The sequence below is a fragment of the Haliaeetus leucocephalus genome, unplaced genomic scaffold (genome assembly GCF_000737465.1).
Source record: "Haliaeetus leucocephalus isolate CR32 unplaced genomic scaffold, Haliaeetus_leucocephalus-4.0 Scaffold395, whole genome shotgun sequence".
Classification (NCBI taxonomy): Eukaryota; Metazoa; Chordata; class Aves; order Accipitriformes; family Accipitridae; genus Haliaeetus; species Haliaeetus leucocephalus.
The window spans coordinates 5,024,497-5,045,007 of NW_010972831.1; the positions used below are offsets into that span (position 1 = coordinate 5,024,497).

General features: G+C 41.4%; 1 protein-coding gene across 1 annotated transcript in view; it reads left to right on the plus strand.

Annotated features, from left to right (window-relative positions):
• The first annotated feature begins 1,507 nt into the window (after positions 1 to 1,507).
• PIGL (phosphatidylinositol glycan anchor biosynthesis, class L) overlaps positions 1,508 to 20,511 on the plus strand; it is a 61,699-nt gene continuing 42,695 nt past the window's right edge. Inside the window, exons 1-2 of the mRNA XM_010573948.1 lie at positions 1,508 to 1,784; positions 6,373 to 6,472. Of these exons, the coding sequence (XP_010572250.1) occupies positions 1,508 to 1,784; positions 6,373 to 6,472 (377 nt within the window). The remainder of the gene's footprint in view (positions 1,785 to 6,372; positions 6,473 to 20,511) is intronic.

Sequence of the window (20,511 nt, forward strand, 5' to 3'; positions counted from 1 at the left end):
CCGGGCCCGGAGCGTCGTCCGAAGGGCGCCCGGCCCCCGCCGAGCCCTTCCCGCCCCCCCCGGGCTGCGGCACCTCGGCCGGGGCCCCGTCAGACTCCCGCGCTGTCACTGACGTCGTGCCTCTGCCTCTAGCGACGAATGACTTCTGAAAAATGTGAGAGAGGTTTAAAAATCTCAACTGTCTTTTGATTCCTCCCCTCGAGCTGAAGAGTGTGTAAATTTGTTCCCTGCTTTTTCAAGAAGGTCTTTCTGGTCCGCATGGCGTTTTACTGCAAATATGTAATTCCGGATGGGCTAAGATCACAAACGAATCGCTTAGCAGGTTTACTGTGGGAAAAAAAGATACCATTAGGCAAGATTAAATTGTCTCGTGTTGTTACAATTTCCATTAAATACGAGAAGTCATATCCCACCTTTGCGGGATGTGTGCCCACAGAGTTATTTATTCAGACTAATGAAGCTCGCCCTGTGGCAAACAGGATCACTTATAAAACGTGTGTTGTACTAAGTGTGTAGTTACTACAGTAGCTGAGTTCCATTCTGTTAAAGTGCTACATTAAGGTGACATGACACATCTCCAGGCTGAAGTGTTTGCAGTCTTTAATCCCAACACATGCCGATGACTACCTCTATTCACCTGGAAGTTAAAGGTGCCCAAATAAAAGCCTGGGAAGACAAGTCAGGCACACATCTTGTGAGGTCTTAGCTGCTCTTCAGATACTGAATTCCTCTGAATTGTTTTCACCATTTTAGTCTTTAAACCTACCCAGCTAACATACTCCACCACTGCTGACTTAATACACTTGTCTTCCATATTGCCTGTTTGCCTTGAAAAGCAAAGTTTCCAAGACATCGTGTATCCAATTGCCTTTTTCGTGTTTATTTTACTACTTCCTGTCTCCTTTTGCTCTGCAACCTTCTCAAACGGTTGACTTCACGTCTAGGACGTATCCAAACGTGGTTTTTTTTTCCCTTGCAGCCACACTCGGGATAGCCAGCAGATCTGCAGATAGCAGAACGCAGCTGAAGATAAGCTCCTCTTGCCTTGCTTTTGAGGTTTCCCTTAACCCGCGTCTCTTCCACAGTAGTACAGCGCAGGGATAAAAGGTACTACACGCTGAAAAGCTCCACTTTTGTCACTATTGGTTATTATTTCTTAACGCACCAGCAGGGTCAGCTGCTGCGCTGCAGGGCCGGCTCTCCCCACCGACCTCCCCAGGGGAACGGCCCCCTCTTCAAACCCCGCCCGCGGGGCCCCGCTCCTCGCCTGGGACCCTGCCAGGCCTGGCGAGGGCAGCGCGGCGGGAGGAGGTCTCCCGGTATGCCCCTCCTCCCCGGGCAGCCCTGAAGAACCAGGGCCGGGGCACGTTTCCGCGCACAGCGGCCGAGCGGTCCCGCCCCGAGGCGGGGAAAAGAGGGGCGGGAGAGGGGGGGGAACCCTTTCGTGCCCCGGAACCTTCTTGCCGCCCCTCCCGTTTCCTGCCGGAGCAGCGCGCCGCCGGTCGCTATGGCAGCGGGACCGTGGGGCTGGGGGCCGGCGGCGTTGCTGGCGCTGCTGCTGGCGCTGCTGCTCGGTGGCGCGCGCCGCCTGCGGCGCCGTTACGCGGCCGGCGGGGCTGGCCCCGCCCTGAGGGGAAGGGGAAGGGCGGCGGCGGCGCGGGCGGATGGCGTCCGCGCGTTGCTGGTGACGGCGCACCCCGATGACGAAGCGATGTTCTTCGCCCCCACGGTGCTCGGCTTGGGCAGGGCTGGCGCCCGCGCCGCGGTGCTGTGCTGCTCCGCAGGTGAGGGGAGGGGGGGGGGCCGCGCCGGGAACGGCGGGGAGCCCAGCCCCGAGGTGCCGCCGCGGCAGCCCCCGGAAGCCGGGCTTCCCGCTCGTGGCGTCATGGGAAAGGCCGCCATGATGTCTTTCCCGTGCGTGGCTTCGAGCTGTAACGTAAGCACCGGGCTGTGACGATGCGTCAGTGCCTCGGAGCAGCAAGTGGTGGCTGTACCGTGGGGCGATGCCACTCAGCTGTGACGCTGCGTGCGATGTCACCGTGATGCCACACGTGATTGTCGTTGCTGTGCTGAACCTCATGGCCCTCTAGGCCTGCGCTGCCATGGCAGCGTGGCACCGCTGTGTAATACTCGTGCAGTGAAGGAGGTGCTGTGCCACCCATCTGCAGTTTGACGTCATGGTTCTGGGTCACGGTGCACTGCCATAAACATCCCGCGCTCCCTGGGGAGCTGCCGCACGTGGGTGGTTTCGCTCAAAATGTTATTTTCTGCAGAGTTTCAGCAGCTGAAATCAGTAGCAGGATCTCTCTATCTGAAGGTTGCACAGTGGTTTCACAATCCAATCTCCTGTTGCAGTGCTGAGGTACTTTAAAATTGTGCGGAAGCATCAGTAAGTTGTAAAAAGGGGCAGTTTAGCACAGCCTCTTGGCATCTCCTTGTAATTCTGTTGTCTTGTAGAGGGCTTGCTTGGATGATCCCGTTTTAATGTCATAATGATACATTCACTGTAACACATCTAAAAATAGTTGCATAACAATCCCATTGTGGAAAAACAGGCCTGAAGGGAACCTGAGGTTGTGTTGTCCATCAGTCGACCTGGAGGCAGCATCAATGTGTCTTCACTCGGTGCAGACAAATGTCTAGTTTGTTCTTCAGAACCTCCAGGGAGGTCTGTGTCAGTGCTGCATTAGCTTTTCTTCAAATCACTTTTTCCTGAATCATTGGTGTAATTTAAGCTTGTTTGTTTATTTTTCCTATCTGCTGTGAACATGGAAATCAAGAGTATCCCTTTGTAGCAGCCTCTTGCATATTTTAAGACTGTTATCTGCCTCCTCTGTCTTATCTTCTCCAGACTAAACAACCCTATTTCTTGCAATCTTTCCGCATAGATCATGTTTTCTAAACTTCTGGTCATTCTCATCGTTTTCCTTTGGACTCTTCCAGTTGGTTCACGTATTTTGAAGTGCAGTTACCAAAAACTGGAAGCAGTACTCCAGCTGAGGCCTTTCTGGGGCTGAATGGAAAGATTCTCATAGGCTCCACTGTTTGCCCAAGACAAGAATTTTTCACAGCATGTAACACTCTAGTCTTGTGTTCTTCTCGTTATCTACTAAAGCTCCAGATTTTTTTTTTTGCAGAACTGATATGTCATCAGTTATTACATCATTCAGTTTTTCGTGCATAAGAAACAACCTCATTTGAATTGATCTTTTAGACCATACTGCTATACCAGGTTTCATAAGCCTGTGGTGAAAACTAAAGATTTTTTTAATTTTATTGCTGTTGAGAGGAGTATCTGACTTAGGCTACAAACATTTACATCTTACACTGATAGCTACTTACATTTGGGAAAAGGGCCCTCTGTGCTTTTGAAAGCTCTAGCTAGTTCACTGCCAACTTTTCTGTTCTTTCTTTTCAAAGCTTTCTGTCATAACAGACCATCTAGGTGAGAAGGCAGGGATTAAGCTATTGTTGAAGTCCAGTGGTGTGATGGCTCTACTGACCACTCTATACCTCCCATTCAAGATTTAGTGCAGAGCTTTCAGTTGTCTTTGCTGAGGGACAAAGGTCTGTGGATCCCATTTGGCTTTTTCACGGCTATGGAGAGATTACTGAAGTGCAACTCTGCCATTTCAGTTTTGGGGACTAATACACTCCTGCTATTAGAGAACTTTCCAAAGAAGTGTTGTGTTTCTGTTTATTTTGTTACATTTTCTTTTGTCTTTATGCCTGATTCAGTGACATGAAACATTAAGTGTGTTTCACACTGCCTTCTGTGTACACTCTTGCAGGTCTTCGTAATGGAACTAGCAGCCCATATAGCAGAGTACATTCACTGAGCTAATAGATTTTTCTGTGCCTCTTATTAGTCTTTTGGGCAATTCAAATGGTTCATCCTCTCATTGTTTGTATGATTGATGATGACAAGGGAGTTGATCAAAGACTGCAAATTGTAACACTGAGACAAAATCATTACTTAGAAACTGTCGCACTTGCAGTTTTCAGGTGTCAATCAAAATGACTTAGAATGAATTAGAATTACAGCACTGTGAAAAAACCCAGTCTTTTACACACTGAGTAATCTTTGATTGAAAAAATAACTCAGTATCAATGTGCTTTGCTCTCTGTAGTAGCTGACTCCATTGTGAGTGCTCCATGGATGAAGTCCAGCAGCATCAGCTATTCAGCTGGTTTTGCTCTCAATAGCTTCCCACTTTTCCTTGTTAGCATTCATATATTCCTGATGTCCTGACACATTTCTTAAGCTGTGGAACGTGGATCTGTTCCTTTGAGTTCAGTAGCAGTTAGGTATTTTGGGAACAGTCGTACTATTTGGATAAAACATCACCTGCAGTCAGCTATTACACTGCATTGCAGCAAAAGATACATTATCTTAAAACACTAGGGTTGTTAATGGCCTTGCAAAAAATCAGTCTAAAGTAAGTCCCGCTGTACTCATGTAATCCATCTAGTGAAGGTTCACACTTAAATTAATTATGCTGAAGCTGGAACGTGCAATCTAAGCTTGCAGACCACCAAGCTGACGTGTTCCTCAGCAAACCCACAGATTATCATTGGCATAGTCTCCTAAAACCATTCACTCGCAGTCTGAGAGAATTCAAGAATTTTTTTTTTCTAGTTACTCTTCCTCTCTTTGAAAATTTTACAAAGCTTGCTAGTGATGGCTCAGATTGCAACACTGCTCAAGAGAAATGCTAGATTTAGATTACTCACACCCACAACAATAAAAAGTTCTAGTGTAATTCAAGACAGCTGACTACAGTCTTGAATCATACATTAATACTCAGCTGTATTTTTTTCATTTTATTGCTTCAAAGCTAAAATTGGGTTGCGAGTACTGCCCTGCACAGGGCAGTATTCTGGAAGGGGACGTCATGGCTCTGGCATGGACTTTGCATGGCTGATGCCAAGAAAAAATAAGGGAATGTCAGGGCAATATGAGAAGAAAATAATTCAGTGAAGAAGGAGGCAGTGTTTTAAGATAGTGAATCCCATTTTCTTGCTAGTTGTTGGTCTCAGTCTGTTATAACTTTTCCAAAATGCCTTATCTAAATAAGGTTTGCTATCTTCCTTTGGTTCTGTAAGTTCTTTGCAGTCTTGCCATATTAGTTTCTGCCTGAATTTCCTCTGTGAATGATGCAGACTTCTAAAAAACCTTTGTCTTAGAACAGAGGTTGTTATGATGGAATTCCTCATTTATTCAAATCCTTTTAGTTCCATCACTGTATTCTATTGTAGTGTGCTAGTGTTACAAGACAACTACTGCTCATTAGAAGTGGCCCAGACTATACTATAAACTTTAATCACTTAAAGAATACACCGTGGAACAGGCTTTCTGTGGGTTTTCTCAACAATTCTGTTCCAGGTACTTTGGACTTGCTGTTCAGCTTGGCTCTGTGGGCCTATGCTGTTAAGAGTACAGGAGGGAGTTCTCAGCAGCATGTCTAACAGTGAAGGAGAAGTGACTCTTTGGCCCTTTCTAAGGAGTTTCATTATTACTGATGTGTTGTGAATACTTATTTTTTAAAAAGTGGAATAAGATCCCACTAACCTCTTCCACAGAGACAACCTGGAAATTTGCCAGTGGTAACAACTTTTAGCCACCTCACTGCAGAGGCTGTTTCTCCTGTGTTTATGAAAAGATCTTGTTCAATTGTTTTGTAGTATAGTGGTGACTTCCATTCAGCTAATGTGTAAGCAGTTAGTCCATGTATATGCATATTAGAAGACTCCTTTTTTTTTCCCCACAAAGCATGGTCAGCCTATGGAATTCACCAAAAGAGATATTAAATCTTGCTAAAAATTTAACAATGTTCAGAAGTGGCTTAGGCATATACCAAAATAAAGCAAAAAGTCCAAACAAAAAACTCAGAAGAGCTAGAAATTGTGATGTTTCAAGGAATAAGACATCTGCTAATCAAACAGGTTATTGGAAGCACTTTCCCAAGCAGGTTATCCCAGAATTGTTCTTTGGAAGATCTCCTATGTCTTTGGCAGAAGCATTTAACTTTCCTCAGTCTTAGGATGAGGATACTGGACTGTTTGGACCACTGATCTGATGTCCTTGCCAAATAAGCTCATGAACGGCTGCAAGCCACACTCAGTGCACAAACGTGACAAATGTAGTCTAGGTGGGTACAACTTTGTCTCAGCATTTTACCCTGAGCTAAGCTGGGTGTTGCTGAGGTAAAAGCTATGGAGTCTGTCCCCTGTGATGTATCTATTCCTTAAATGATGCCCTTTTATTTAATGTGTGATGCTCATGCTTAATGCTTTGAGAAAGAAAAGAGGAAATCTTTCCAAGCTAACCTAAACTAAGTTAGATGGTGTTGCTGTGTTTGCTATTTTCAGGAAATTATTACAATCAAGGAGAAATTCGTAAGAAAGAACTGGAACAGAGTTGTTTTCTTCTGGGAATTCCTGCTTCCGATGTAACAGTCGTTGATCACAGGTAACTGGTTTTCATTTACATCATAATTTCGTTGCAGTTTTAAATAGGGGGTGAAGTTCACTTTAAAATACAGTGAAAGCTTACTGTATCATTCTAAAAAGTCTTGAGAAATCTCAAAAAAGACCATATTAGATATTTTTGTTAACTCTTAACATAAATCTAATTAATGCAGATGATTCAAGTGTCTAATGGGGGTCATAATCCCAAGGTTAAGCTCTGCTGATACGGCATTTAGAATAATGATAACCATACTTGTTGGGGTCTGGCACAGTGTCTTTGGGCAGCGCTATCACATTTTGTTACACCTGTTGCAGTATTATACAGACAATTACAAATTCTCTGAATTGCCTGTGGCAGGTTTGTCTGTAGGCTAGTCTTTACGGCATAGTATGGCATTCTGTTATATTTATAATCTGGTTTAGTCCTGGCTAAAGACAAAAGTGAACTGCAGTATTAAAGGAAGTCCATAATAACATGACAGTAAGATTCTTTCAAATTAAGCCATACAAGATTTCTATTTTTCTAAGGTGTGATGCTCTTTTCTTCAGTTGTTTGTAGGTACAAAGGTAGGTGATAAAGCTGACACTTCTTTGTTTTGGGATTAATTCAGGTACTCCCTTCTGGGAAGGTGATTTAACACTTTGAATCAGTGAAACTCAGAACTAACATTGTAAAGGTCTCTTAAATTGCCTGATCGCTGTCTGTCTAGGATTGATAGGAGCTGAACTAGATACCAATTGCTAGGAAGTACGGTACAAATGGTTGTTTCAATTGTAAACAACTATCATACAATCCATAAAGAATATTTTAATTTATGAAGAAATAACTTTAATAGCAACATATTGATTTAAAGCCACGCCAACTAGAAAAGTCAGAGTTGAAAAAAAATCTGCCTTCAGGCAGGCCCTTTTCCCATGAACATATTTTCTCTTGAGCTAAGGCAACAGAAACCACAGTCCAGAATATGAATCTTCTTGAGTTCTTTGCTTTTTTTAGCTTTAGGTTTCTCTCCAAGTTTTCAGCTCACTTACGAAAACAGCATAGGAGTTGTTTTTCCTTTGGAATGAAAAGAGATGTTTCCGTTCACTTCTCATGAACTGGTTTTGGATAACGTCAAGTTTTGTAGTACAACCATATTACAATGCCCAAAACATTTTGGGGAGGGATAAGGAAAAAAGCTGCTAAGCTTTGCTAAGCATAAAGTCTGCTCAATGAACCATCTTTTGAAATTAACACAGAGCCCAGAAGCCTGCTGGCCTTCCATCCTCTAACGCAATGTGAGGTTGGTTAGTATGTGATGCAAGTTTCCCAATGCTGCTCAGTCATCCCCCCACATACGCAGTCCAGAGGACTGCTTTTTGCAAGTAATACTTTGGTTTGCTGTGTAGGAAGGTGAGGACCATTTCAGAGAAATAGCTTGGATCATGCCTCTTTATTACGTTCATTACTACAATTACACATATTTATGTAAGTAATGACTGATACATGATTTCCCCCAGTGAATGCAGTGCCTGAAAAGACCGATCTATCCCATTGCCTGGAGCTTCTGGGCATGGACTAGAATGTACAACATTGTTCTAAGGAACAGGTTTAGATTTGAGGTCTTTGTCTCTGAGGTTAGATTGCTGTGAGATAACCATCAAATCATCTGACTTTGTTGTGCATTCAGGGAGTGAACTGAAGTGAAGTTCTTGCTGAATTTTGCTCAGAGCTTGTTTAGACAGTAAAGTTAAGGGTGTTTACAGCGCATTATTTACTCTGCAATAACTCACCATGTGGATGCTCTTTATTGAAAACAGCTGTGGATCAGGTGTTAGTAAAATGGTAGAGGATCAGGAATAGTTTCTAGATGACACTGAATTTTTAGGGTAGCTAATTTTTAGAGTACTGTTTTCCAGCGGTTTAGACAAAGCACTGGGACTCAGGGTTTTTGAAACTTACTCAAGGTTCCTGGATTCCTTAAGGTCAGTGGCTTTTCTATGCCTCTGTTATGACTTATGTAATTTACAGATTATACAAACATATTTGCCAGTATGGCACGATGTGAAACTTGCTAAATTAATATGTTATCTACCACTAGGTTTCCATGTAAATTCATGTCTACGGAATACAGTTCAGGAGGCTGTTCCTCTTTAGCATTTTGTCTTCCGTAGGCACTGTTTAAGGTTAGAGCCCTTTGGCTTTTTTTGTTCCCTTCCTAACTCTTCAGAAAATAGTTTTCCATCAATGTAAAGACCTAGCGCATTGCTTAAGTACTGCAGCTGGCATGCTCCCCATCTAACATTTCTTATACAAACACTGGATGCTTTACATTATCCAAACTGCAGGCTTGTATTTTGGTAAGGAAAGCCCAAAGGATTGCTAGGTCTGGATCTGCTCCAGCCATTGTAGTGTAGAGCTGAGTCATGATGCTTCCTCTTTCTTTGCATGATCTACAAGTGAGTGAGTAGAATTTTCAAGGTGTAAGAGGGGAAATATATCTGAAAAGCAAGATGATTGACTTGCTCTGTAATCTCACCTGGCCAGGCAGGTATAAAATCAACATGACATTTTGAATTGCATGTGAACTTGTAAAGAGAAAGCTTCAGTCAGTTAGCCTATGATGAAATCTGTGTTAAAGACCAAATCCTTGTTAAGCAGTCCCTTGCCTTAAACAATGACTCAGGTATAGCCAGGATTCTTAGGACAGGACTAGTTCAGTCTCTTATCAGACAACTGCTTTGCACTGATTCTTCAGCAGGTGTTTGATGTTGTCACCATGTTTGTTACCTCAATTAAAGACAACTCAAATCTTCTGCACAAATATGGTCCCAAACTGTACCCACATTTCAGCCCTAGAGATTGAAGTCCACATGAATCTCCCACAGAAAAGTTCTTTGCTGTATGTCTGGGAGTGGAAAAGGACATGCATGACCATGCAGCACCCAGTTACTGTAGGTGAGCAGATGGGCGTACAGATGGCCTGTTCCAGACTGTTTTAGGTTAGAGCACTGGACCCTGCCTACTTGTGAACAGTACCGGTCGGGCACCAGATTTGCAGAGGTGTCCCCTGAGCTGGCATGTAATTATCATAGCTCCAACACTACACCAGCTGAACAGTTGCTTTAAAGGGAGAAAAGTTTTACAGTCCACTTCTGTTACCATTCCCGCACTAGGCTTAATACTTGGAGCAGCCCAGCTCAGAACTAGGACTTGTATTGTTCAAAGTTAATTTCTGTACTGTCACAATTATTCCTGCTGCTGGGTGAGGGAGGAGTAGCGAGAGAGTGAGGTCTGAAACTCATGTAAGATAAAAGTCACTTCATTAATTACATAAATGGTACTGTAAACTGTGCTTTTGGTACATTTTCATCATCTTATGTGCTGCAACAATGGACTTTCTTGTAGCTGTAAAAATGAGAGATCATTTGTTTTATCTTACTGTGCCATGATACCAGCGTAATTTTCACAAAGATTGGTATAGTTCTGCAGATCTGCAGTGAAGGTAAAATGAGCATAGCTAAAATACAAGTGATATAGATACCTCTAATGCAAACACGGACTAACTCAACTGAAAAATCTGCTACAATGATATGTCTAAAACAGTGTAGATAAGTCAGATGCTGGACATTTCTGTGGTGGCAGAAGGGTCAAATTTTATAAAGTATTTGGCTGCACTGCAAACAAAAAGGGACATCCATCTTCACCAAAAGTTCTGTTGTTCTTTATGCATGTGTTAAACTGCTGCCAGATTTAGCTTAAAGTTTAAATTGCTCTGGTAATGTATGGGCAAATGATCCACTTAAAGGACATGAGTACTTGCTGAGCAGGGCAAAACTCCCTCCATCTTGAGAAGAACATCTGAGTAACTGATTTGCGCTAGAGATGTGTGGCAAAGACGAGGTTCAGCTTAGCAAGAGGAGGGCTTGTAAACAAGTAAAAAGTGAGTCCTGCATTACCATAAAACACAGAGATGCTTTCTCTTCCCTTCTCTTTTGAATATGCAAAAAAGAATGCTTCAGTAACAATGCGAAGAGAAAAAATGTTCACGTAAGAGCTGCTTTAGGTGCTGTTCTTTGATGTGGCACTGCTACATGTTTTCTTGGTAGTTGCTCTGTCTGGTCTTGAGAACATAGTGAGATGAAGGTGCTCTAGTCTACAAAACCAGTTATCAGGTCACAAGTCAATGCCATGGTTTTGAACTTGTAAATGTACTTTTTGGGGAATTTTCTTGTAGCTGAGAAGGCTATCTGTAAGTAATTAATCTATGAATACACGCTCCTGAGCTAGAAAGCTCGCTCTCATGGTGTATGGAAAACCAGGAGTTAGTATCTAATTGATCTAATATTAAGAGTTAGTTAAGCTCCCATTAACATTGGGCACATCTGCCAGTGCTGTACTAGTCTGTAACATTACACGTAAACAGGACGTGTTTTCTAAGCTGTTTTCACTTTCTGAAGAGAACAAGCAAAAAGGAAGTCCAAATTATTATTTTTTTCTAATATCTCTTTGGGGTTCATGGAAGGATAAATATCAGGCATTTTACTGCAGCTTCTGAAGCTTTTGTGCATGGTTGTACTGGACAGAAAGTGAAACTGACTATTTGCATCTTTAATATGACAGAAAATATTTGGCCCAAGTTTGCACTGCAAAGAAAATAATAGCTGCGATTTGTGTAAACTAGAAAATTTTCCATTCACAGTACAAAGGCTTACTGCAAATAATGTTACATCTGTTTCCATGTTGCCATGGAAATTGCACTCCATTTGCTTTTTTATTATTATTATTTCACTGAAGTCCAAAAGGGCTCTGATTAGACAATGCACCGGAGAGAGGACATCTGCCCATGCAGAATCACAGGCTATGTGCAACTTTTTTATAAGGCTGCAGAGAGGCTCAATTCATTATTTTTCTTTTTTTTTTTTTTCACATAATAATTCTTTGCTGTTGGGCTTGTTTTTCCCCCCCTACAAGGCAAATAGGCTTTATTGCACTTTATCATGTTTAACTTCTAATGAACTTCCTTCCATGAGCTCCCCATGTCAGAGAAGCGAGTCTGTAAGGTCATGGGAAAGATATATCCTTAAATAAATGGTGTGGGTGTCTGATTGTGATGATCAGAAAGATACAAAAAGGCTCAGACCCTTCAGAGAATGAAATACGTAACCGGAAATTTGAACCTTTTTATTAGAATTTAGAAACATACATACAGACAGTTAAGAAGTGTATCCCATTGATCCAGTTCAGTTTTACTGTACTTAGGTGGTTTGTTGATGGCTTTATTGATTTGAATGCAAGGTGCTGAGTGCATGAAAGCTGAAGATGCAAGCTGTATAGTGAGAATATGTACTGCAAGCAAGAAAGCTTGCCTGAAAACTGAGGGCACCAGGAGAAGTGCAGAGATAAAATCCTGGCCTCAGTCAAGTCTGGTGGCAAAGTTATCAGTGATTCCATACTAGTATCTGACTCACTCATTTGCAGACCTGTGTCATCTTGCTGAATGGGATTTTTTAAAAATGTATTTACCTTACTTATGTGTTTCTGATCAGAAAAGTGATATTATTACCCGACGTTTCTTCTTTCCCTGTTCTTGTATTTCATATTTTGGGGTCAGTATTTAGTAGATTTAATTCTGCTGAAATAATTGTGGTAATTAGTTACATTTGTCATCTTAAGTTCCTTGTGGTATTATAGTTTGACATCTTATTTTATTGCTAATTCTAAAGAGCTGATCTATGTGCCGATTAAAATTGCTACCATGTTTTATTTTAGAAGAGCTGCATATTTCAGTAGTGAGTGATAGAATTCTCTTCATCTTAATTATCCCAGCAATGCTGTAAAGCTCTTTATTTTTTTTCAGAGTTTTCTTTAAGAATGGCATCTGTGGGACCAGAAAATCTTAGATGTAAGTTGGTCACACATTCAGTGTGTATTACAGGGAAATCAACCTACATCTTTTGAATCAAACATACTTAGAATCATCCTGAATACTAAGACACTTTACCATTACAAGAAGGCATGAAGCCTTTGTCAGTCAGGTGGGTATCTTGATGTTTATGTAATCACTGTAGCCAAATTTCACTTCTGTTTAGTATAATTCTTGAAGTTTAAATTGTTTTCTTTCTGAGAAGACAGTAAAATATTTGGCCACCTATTTTTATTTAGATTTCTAAATAAACAGATAATTTTTCCAAAATGCTTACCACATGGCAGCTCATGCTGATATTTTAGGACATCGGAACGCTTTATAAAAAGGATTATATCAAAGTCTGCCTTCTGGCTTCTGCTTTTGTAAGTGTTGCTCTATGCAATAATTTAAGAGGAAATTCTTCTGGGGATTGAGATGTCTCTCTGCCCTCCAGGAAAGCTGCTTTCTGAAACAAAGGCTTGTATTGCAGTAAGTTAGGTTTAGTGATTTTGTCTTAAGTTAGATATTTTCCTCAATAAGGAAATATGCCCTTTTGCTTCCCGGGGTCTTCTGTGAACCAGGTCCTTTCTCAGTTTTGTAGCGTAATTAACTTCTTTGCTGTACAAAAAGGGGGAAGGGTCTGTGGTGAAAGGGAAAATGATCCTTTCAGTGCTAAAGGGGCATGTCCCCCAGATTACCTCTGTAGAGCAATAAGCAATGGTCCTTTTCAAAACATTCAAGGATTCTCCTTCAGACGTCAACAGAGACCTGTCAAATCACATCAGTGAAGTCACAGCAGGGTTTGATTAAGGGCAAGAGTCAGGCCAGAGAAGCCAAAGTCTCTGAATAAATGCAGGGGGAAGTGAAGGAGTACTGCTGAAGGACAAAATGTCTTTATGGAAATCAAATCAAAATACTAAGCATTGAGATGTACACTTTTAATGCTCAGGATTATTTTAGCAGAATAAAAACTATGAAATACTGATCTCAAAACACAAAAAATGAGAACAGGGATCTCAGCCATCCTCTGAAGTGATGCAAGTTTGATTCAACTTAAAAATCGGCACTTGTGAGCTGATGTTAAGAAAAGAAATAAGGCTGTGCATAATAGCTGTGTTTCAGGAGTCTGGGAAAACTGGCTAGGTCTGAAGACAGAGAAATGCAGTAGGACAGGGAGATCTGCTAGAAGTCATATTATTTTTGTTCTTTCTTAGTTCATACCTTTTAGAAATGCCTTTTACTATTCTTTCATTAACGGCTTTTAGAAGTCCCCCACATACATTAAAGACAGGCATCTTCTCTGGAGCAAAGAAAGCTTCAATGACCCATCCTGAATTTGCGGATGGTTCATGTCCCAGCTTTGCCGTCTCCTGGTAACACAAACAGATATGCTGACTGGAGTGATTCTGTAAGTAGACCACCTGTGTCCATGCAGAAGGAAGTGTCTTTGGGTTTGCTGGTTTCCAGTATAAAATTCAGGGTTTCATATTAAAATATTTTGAGTGGACTTTCTTCATGATGCTAGTAAGCTATAGAAAGATGCGGTCATTAGATTAAAGCTATTTTCAACAGTTACACCCAAGAGTCCCCTTTTAAACATGACAAGCTATAACAACCTATTTATTTTGCTAGTTACACAGTGGAACAATACAGTGTGTTTTGCCAACAGACACCCTGAGGAACTAATGGAGAATGACAGGCGTTTCCCCTTTGCCCCCGGAAAGTTCCCTGCTTTGATAGCCCAGCAACATCTCTGTCACTCATTGTAACCTGCAGCTGCAAATGTCTTGCTGTTAATTATAGGCAGACTGAGCTCTTTTATCAGAGAAGAGAAAATGGTCAACTCCTTTCCTTAAAGAGTAACAGTTATATCAAATGGTCTCAGTAAGTTAATCAAAGAGGAGGAACAAACAGAAAAAAATCTAGCAGGGATTCAGCTTAAGCTTTTGAATCTGCATTCCTCCCAGCTTACTCAGGGAAAATATATTCCTATTTCTACTGGGAACACTCTTAAAAGCCTTCTCAGTAATGGATTGGGCGTTAACGCCTTGTTCACAAGAACTGTGTGGTTTCTTTGTGTGTTCTCATAATCTTATTTTAATTGTAGCTACAGTACAAAATGTTGAGTGCCGCAGTTAAAATAAAGCTGTGAGATCTGAGGCTATGACATGGTTTAGAAACATCATCCAGTTGCATCTGCAATGGACTTGCATTTGCAGCCTCTCTTGGTCAAACTCCCCTTTGAGAGTCAGTCTAGAGAAGTGCAGTTACATCAATTCCTGGTTTTCCTGAGGGTCAGGATCCTAGGTGTACTAGATAGCTCCTGCAGGTAGTGTGTACCTGTGCTCACACTTTAGGTGGAGGTAATTGCAATAACTTCCCCCAAGTTGCCTCAGGCTCTGGGAGACAAGAAGTTTCAGTGTGTCCAGGAGCCTCATGACATTAAAACTAGTTGTTGGTTTATTCCTGTTCCCTTCAGACAGTCAATAGAAAATTTATGGAATAATCAATATCTGAGCCTTGGGAGCAAGGCCTTTATTAGGCTCATTAAGGGCAGAATATTTTCAATTACATGGCATAGCGTCAAAGGCTGTCGGACCACTTTAAATGCCACGATATGCTGTCTTGTAGAATGCCAGCAATATAATCCTAATTTCTTGAGTTTCTTTTCAAAATTCCCATTGAAGTCAGAAGGCATCTCCTACGCTGGCAGCTAGTAAGAGAACATAGGAGGCAGTGCATACAGTGCCTGAGGGATGACTGGCAAACTCAAAGGGTTGAGGTGATGAGCTACAGAAGCAGGGTGTCCTTGGGGCCTTTGGGACAGGACCATGGGGCAAAGCAAATTCCTGAGAATTTTGCCTCCCCCTAAAAATAATTGCAGGGCATTCAGTGGAGACCTTTCTGGCTCTTTTACAGAAGATGACAGTGTCAGGATAGTTTAAAAAAAAAAAATAAAAAAAAATCCTTTGTTGACATCACTCCTGAGTAATAAAAGGAGCTTAGTTACTTTCATGTTGATTGAAGTATTTTATTTTTTTATAGGAATAGCAACGTTTGGACTGCAGACACTGTAGAGTCAGTGGAATTTTTGTGAGGACGTAGACTTACAAATTCTGTGGTTTTATACAACATATATTTTGGGTCTATATCAACCCCATCCTTCCACATAGGTGGTAGAACTGGAGCTGTGGAATCTTGGATGTCTGTCTGTCTTTCCTCAGAGCCACCTTCTGGTCCCATCAAAATCAGTGGGGGTTGACCATTGACTTCAGTAGGACCAGAAATTGTCACTGAAACAGTCAACAAGAGAAGACAAAGTCTTGTTTAAAAAAATGTCAGTATGGGGAAAGTTGGAAAAGCAACTGTACAATGGACGTTGTATAAAATGTGTTTTCTCTTAATGACCTTCCAGTTCAGATTGGCTCTGTTTACATACAAATCAAAAGCTGGTTTGTCTTAACTGCCAGCACAGCAAAACTCAGTCTGGGTTCTGAATATCCAGCTGTGTCTTTTGCCTCTGACATCCTCCCAGTAATAAAAGTTGTGTGGCTGGGATTTGGCTAGAATTGCAGATGATGTGTGAGCCAGAATTGAATTCAGCCTGCTCTTCCTCTGCAAGACAATAGAAGTTAAAATTTGTTTGTGTCAATAAAATAAGCATATACAACTCATAACCCCTCAGGGACCAGATATGATGAATAAGATGCTCTTTTTCCATCATCACATTTCTAACCCTAAGCAATGTTAGTAATAAGTCTGTGAGAACTCAGACTTTTGTCTTACTCACTTCAAAACTGGAGCAGAAGCTTTTATGGAGTTTACCTGTGAAGATGCAGCATCCAGAGAATAGACATAGTTATGACAACCTTTCCAGTGCGATCCAATCCAGATTCTTTGTTCTTCACTTTCAAAATCCCTGAAGGGTACACTGTGTTAAGTGCTGTCTTTGCCCTGTAAGCCTGTACTCTCTTAACAGCTTCCCTTCAGATTGACAAAGTGACAGAGACAGTAACTTCTTCACAGGTGAAATGGTACTGCTAGCATGCATATTAGTTATCGCTTTCCTGTTTCAATGTTTTCTCCAATGGTATGTTAGTAAACTAGGCTGCTTTGTGTAGCAGAGGCTCTCAAACTTTGCTGTACAGAGGTTTCTGTTTGGTAGCTTGTCAGCAGCTTGGGTGCTGCACTTTGTGAGACAGATGCCGGTGGAGCATGTGGTGATGGAGAGGTTTCAGGTCCTGGGGTACTGTCTGGATGTAGGCAAAGCTATCTCAGTTCATTAGGGAGCAGTGCACAATGAAACTGTATTTACTGCAGGGTCTTCTTTCTTATAATGATGATGAAAGCTCTGGCTGCGGTACAGAGCTCTGTTGGCCACCTCATTGTGAAGGACTGCTTGTAAAGCTATGTAGCAGTTAGGCGCAGCATTTGTTGTCTCCACTTTTCCCATTAATAAAACCTTATTTGACAGGTGATTGAAAGTTCCTCCAGTTGACAGTATCTGTGTGAACCAGCAAAGGTGTTCTCAGCAGTCTCCCCAAATACTTCTAGCTGACTGCAGTAGGGTGCTGCTTTGCAGCAGCATGATCCAGGGCCACCTTTTGAAGCATCCTACAGCAAGAGAATTCCCATTTGTATTTTCTTGGCTGAGTTTGTTGTGACATGCCCTGTTATTTTTGCATTCTGTGTCCATCCTGAAGTTCCCTCAGGCATCCCTTCAAATGAAACATTGCATCACTGAGGAAGTGAAGCCATTAAAAGTGAATGCTTTTTCCAAACAGTTGGAGCAAATACAGTCAGTTCTCATCTAGCAGAAATGGACTTGCAAGCTGACATTGCAAAATTTGGGAAGAACATTAGCCCTTTCTTGAGCAGTTTGATGCAGTTTTTCAAAAAGCTGAGCTGTGCTGTGCTGTTATTTTTTTTGCCACATCATGAATGAAGGTTTTATATTTGCATAGAGCAAATGTAAAACGGTTACCAAGCAAAGTGGTTGGAGCACGGAGCTTCACACTTCAAAATCCTTTTGAAGGAAGAGAAATTTTAAATTCTCTGTGGAACTCTGCTAAGGCCTCTGACCTTCTCTGTGGTTTACTTTCATCCTCTAATAATCCTGCCTTTTTGCAGAGCTGTGGGGATGGACCAATTACTGTTTACATACTATTCTTGTGGTGTGAAATGCTGTGTAAGTGTGAAGAATCATTATTAGAGTTTTCCTTGCTAGTCAAAGGGTTAATTTCTTTCTCCAAAGAAGGAGATCTGATTTAGGTTTGGCATGGGAGGAGGGAAGACAGAGGATTTTGTTCTGCAGGAAACTAGGTCAGCAGGTTTTTATTATCGTGCTTGACAGCCCAATGTGGTTTGCATTTAGGAATGAACTCGGTTGACATTGTGTATGGTCGATTTCCTCTTCCCAGAAAGCAGGCCTCAGATATCACTCCATACATTATGGCTTTCCCAAATTGAATGCAAGAGAACATTTAGCTGAAGAAGCTCAGGCAGTTGTGATTTTGTTAGATATGTTTTTAGACCTGTCAGGAGTGCCTCAGAACACAGAACAAGATATTTTGGAGAGAAGGAACAATAAGGCTGGAATCTTTTCAGTCACTGAAGTGCCTCAGAATCACAGAGATCTTCATTGGTTTTACACCCCATCTACTGATGACTGTTCTTATAGCCTGTAGCATTGTTTTTTTTGGGGGGGGGGGGTTGTTTGTTTGTTTTGAGGTGGTCAGATTCTGATCTTGGTCCTGCCAAAGTAAATTTGGAGTATTGCCCTTGCTTTCTCTGAAGCTACTGCTGTGTGTGGCTGAGATCACAGTGTGCTCTTGCGGATAGATCACAGTGTGGTCCTGCAGATAACCTTTAGATGGGGAGTTTTCCATTATAACTTTTGGACCATCGTGACTGATGAAAGATTTGAATAATCCAGAATCTTTTTCACATCTTCCAGTTTTCTTGACCATATACCCTGTAGTGTATTCTTTTCCTGGGAAACTGAGAATAGATGTCTGTGTTCTTTACCTCTGCCTGTTGAAGACCAAACTGTGGCAGACATCATGCATGTTGGAGAATTCAGGCTGCCTTTCTTTACAGATTATTTTGACTTCACTGAATAATGAAAATCCAAGTACTTATAACTTTTAAAAATATCTACTTTGTTTTGATTGTAGGGATCAGGTAAGGGTGATGGAGCTTAGAAAGGCTATTGGTAACGTCTAGGAAAATTTCTGAGTAATAGCATTTAAGGCTGAGTATCTCCTTCCAGTTTTATATTCTTGTTGTTTTACAGACTTTAATGTGAGTTAATAGCTTTTCAGCATAATAAAACCATCTAATTCTGTCCTGTTCTAGTCTTTATTCAGTTCTGGCATTGAGAAACCCAGACATTTTTGCAAACCAAGTTTGGCTTTTAAAGCTGAACAAGGAAAATACAGGCAATACTGAGAAGAACAGACAGCAGTAGGTTGCCAGCAATTCCTGGAAATAATGGAGTTTCACAACCATTCCCTGCAGATTGGACATTTAGGGACGAAAAATGTCCTTGTGGCTTACATGGACAGAATAATGAAGATGCAAAGTCTGTTGAGACAGTTTATTATGGTAAAAATTCAAATGCCATTCTTAGGTTTAAACCAAAGAGCAGCATATCAAATCCCTCAAAACGATGACAGCATAGAACAGGTCAGAAAATTGCATATGCTCTCTCCTGAACTTGCTTTTAATGTTGTGTTAGGCTGTACATTTTAGTTGTCCAATGCCTTTGAATCTTTAAACAGTTTCAGCTGCAATAAATGTGCTCATGTAATCATCTTTTGAAATATGAACATGTTAAACAGGGATGAAGAAAGTTGGTATTTCTGTAATACCGTTGTGCTCTTACACTGTTGGCATCTGTGACTGAGAGCCAAGAAAACGACAGCGCATGTCAGAATGAGAGGCATAGAGAGGACTTGTAGCAGGCAGACACGTACACACAATAAACATCCAAGCTGAGGCAGCATTTTGAAAATCGCCTTCTACATAATGAAACAGAAGGGGTGGTAAGAGAATCTCCGTAGCTTCATTCAGCGATGACAAATTATTTCATTCAAATTCGTAGTGACTCAGAAAATGCCACTGTGTTGCTGGAAGACTTGGTTTGTATTGCTTACTACCTAAATTGAACTAAGTTGAATTAAACTCTTAGCTCAAGAAATGAGAGATGGAAAAGACTCTCTCTCCCATAGTGGCTCTCCAGAATGTATATTTTATCTCCTGGGCTGTCAGCCATGTGAAGCTTTTGGGATGTGACTTGTAGGATAAATAAGTTTGGTCATTCTTGCTGTGAATAAAAAGAGTAAAATCCTACATTTTTATAAAGGCTTTTTCTTCCCCAAAAGAGTTCAGAAAACATCACAAATCATTAGCATATCAGAGCTGTCACTGAAAATACAGTAGCTTCTGGGTTGAAACAGCAACTGTTAATAGCACTTAGTAATGGCATGTGTATGAAAAATGTTTGCTGCTGTATATTTGTGCTCTTTCAAATGAATGAACTCAAGAGTTTCTAGGCTGAAAATGAGGTTGGTAATGCAGAAGAGCAGTGCATGTATGTCAGTGAATGAACAGATGCTTGCGGAAGACTGTGGGATAAACAGATGCCGAGAAATGCTGGTGTACGAAATAAGCCATTTGTGCCCATTTGGGAGCTCTGCTGCATAAAGTAAAGGATGCAGCCTTCAAATTTAAGTAGGTTATGATGTTCTCCCCTATGGCTGGGGTTAGAGGCCAGTTCAGATAACTGCAGAGTAGTCACTTTGTGGAACAAACATGAAAGCGCTAAACTAAAATTGTTTTTCAGAGAGCAATGGCTTCGTATGGGTGCATTCCTTTTTTGTTTTTCAATGTAACCCTATCTTTACCAATTAAAGTAACTATTTAATGGTTAGAATATGATCTCTCAGCTTTGAGCACAAACCCTGTTTATCCGTTTTGTGGGATAAAATATATTTAGTCTTGCTTTATTTGTAGTTATTATTCCTTCTTAGTGTTTTAACTGGTAATTAACCCTATCCTTTGATAGCTGTTTACAGCTAGGAACAGGCTGACAAGAATGGTGCTCTTTGTTCTGCAGTAAGGAGGGAATTGTGCCAGGTAGCTATCCTGT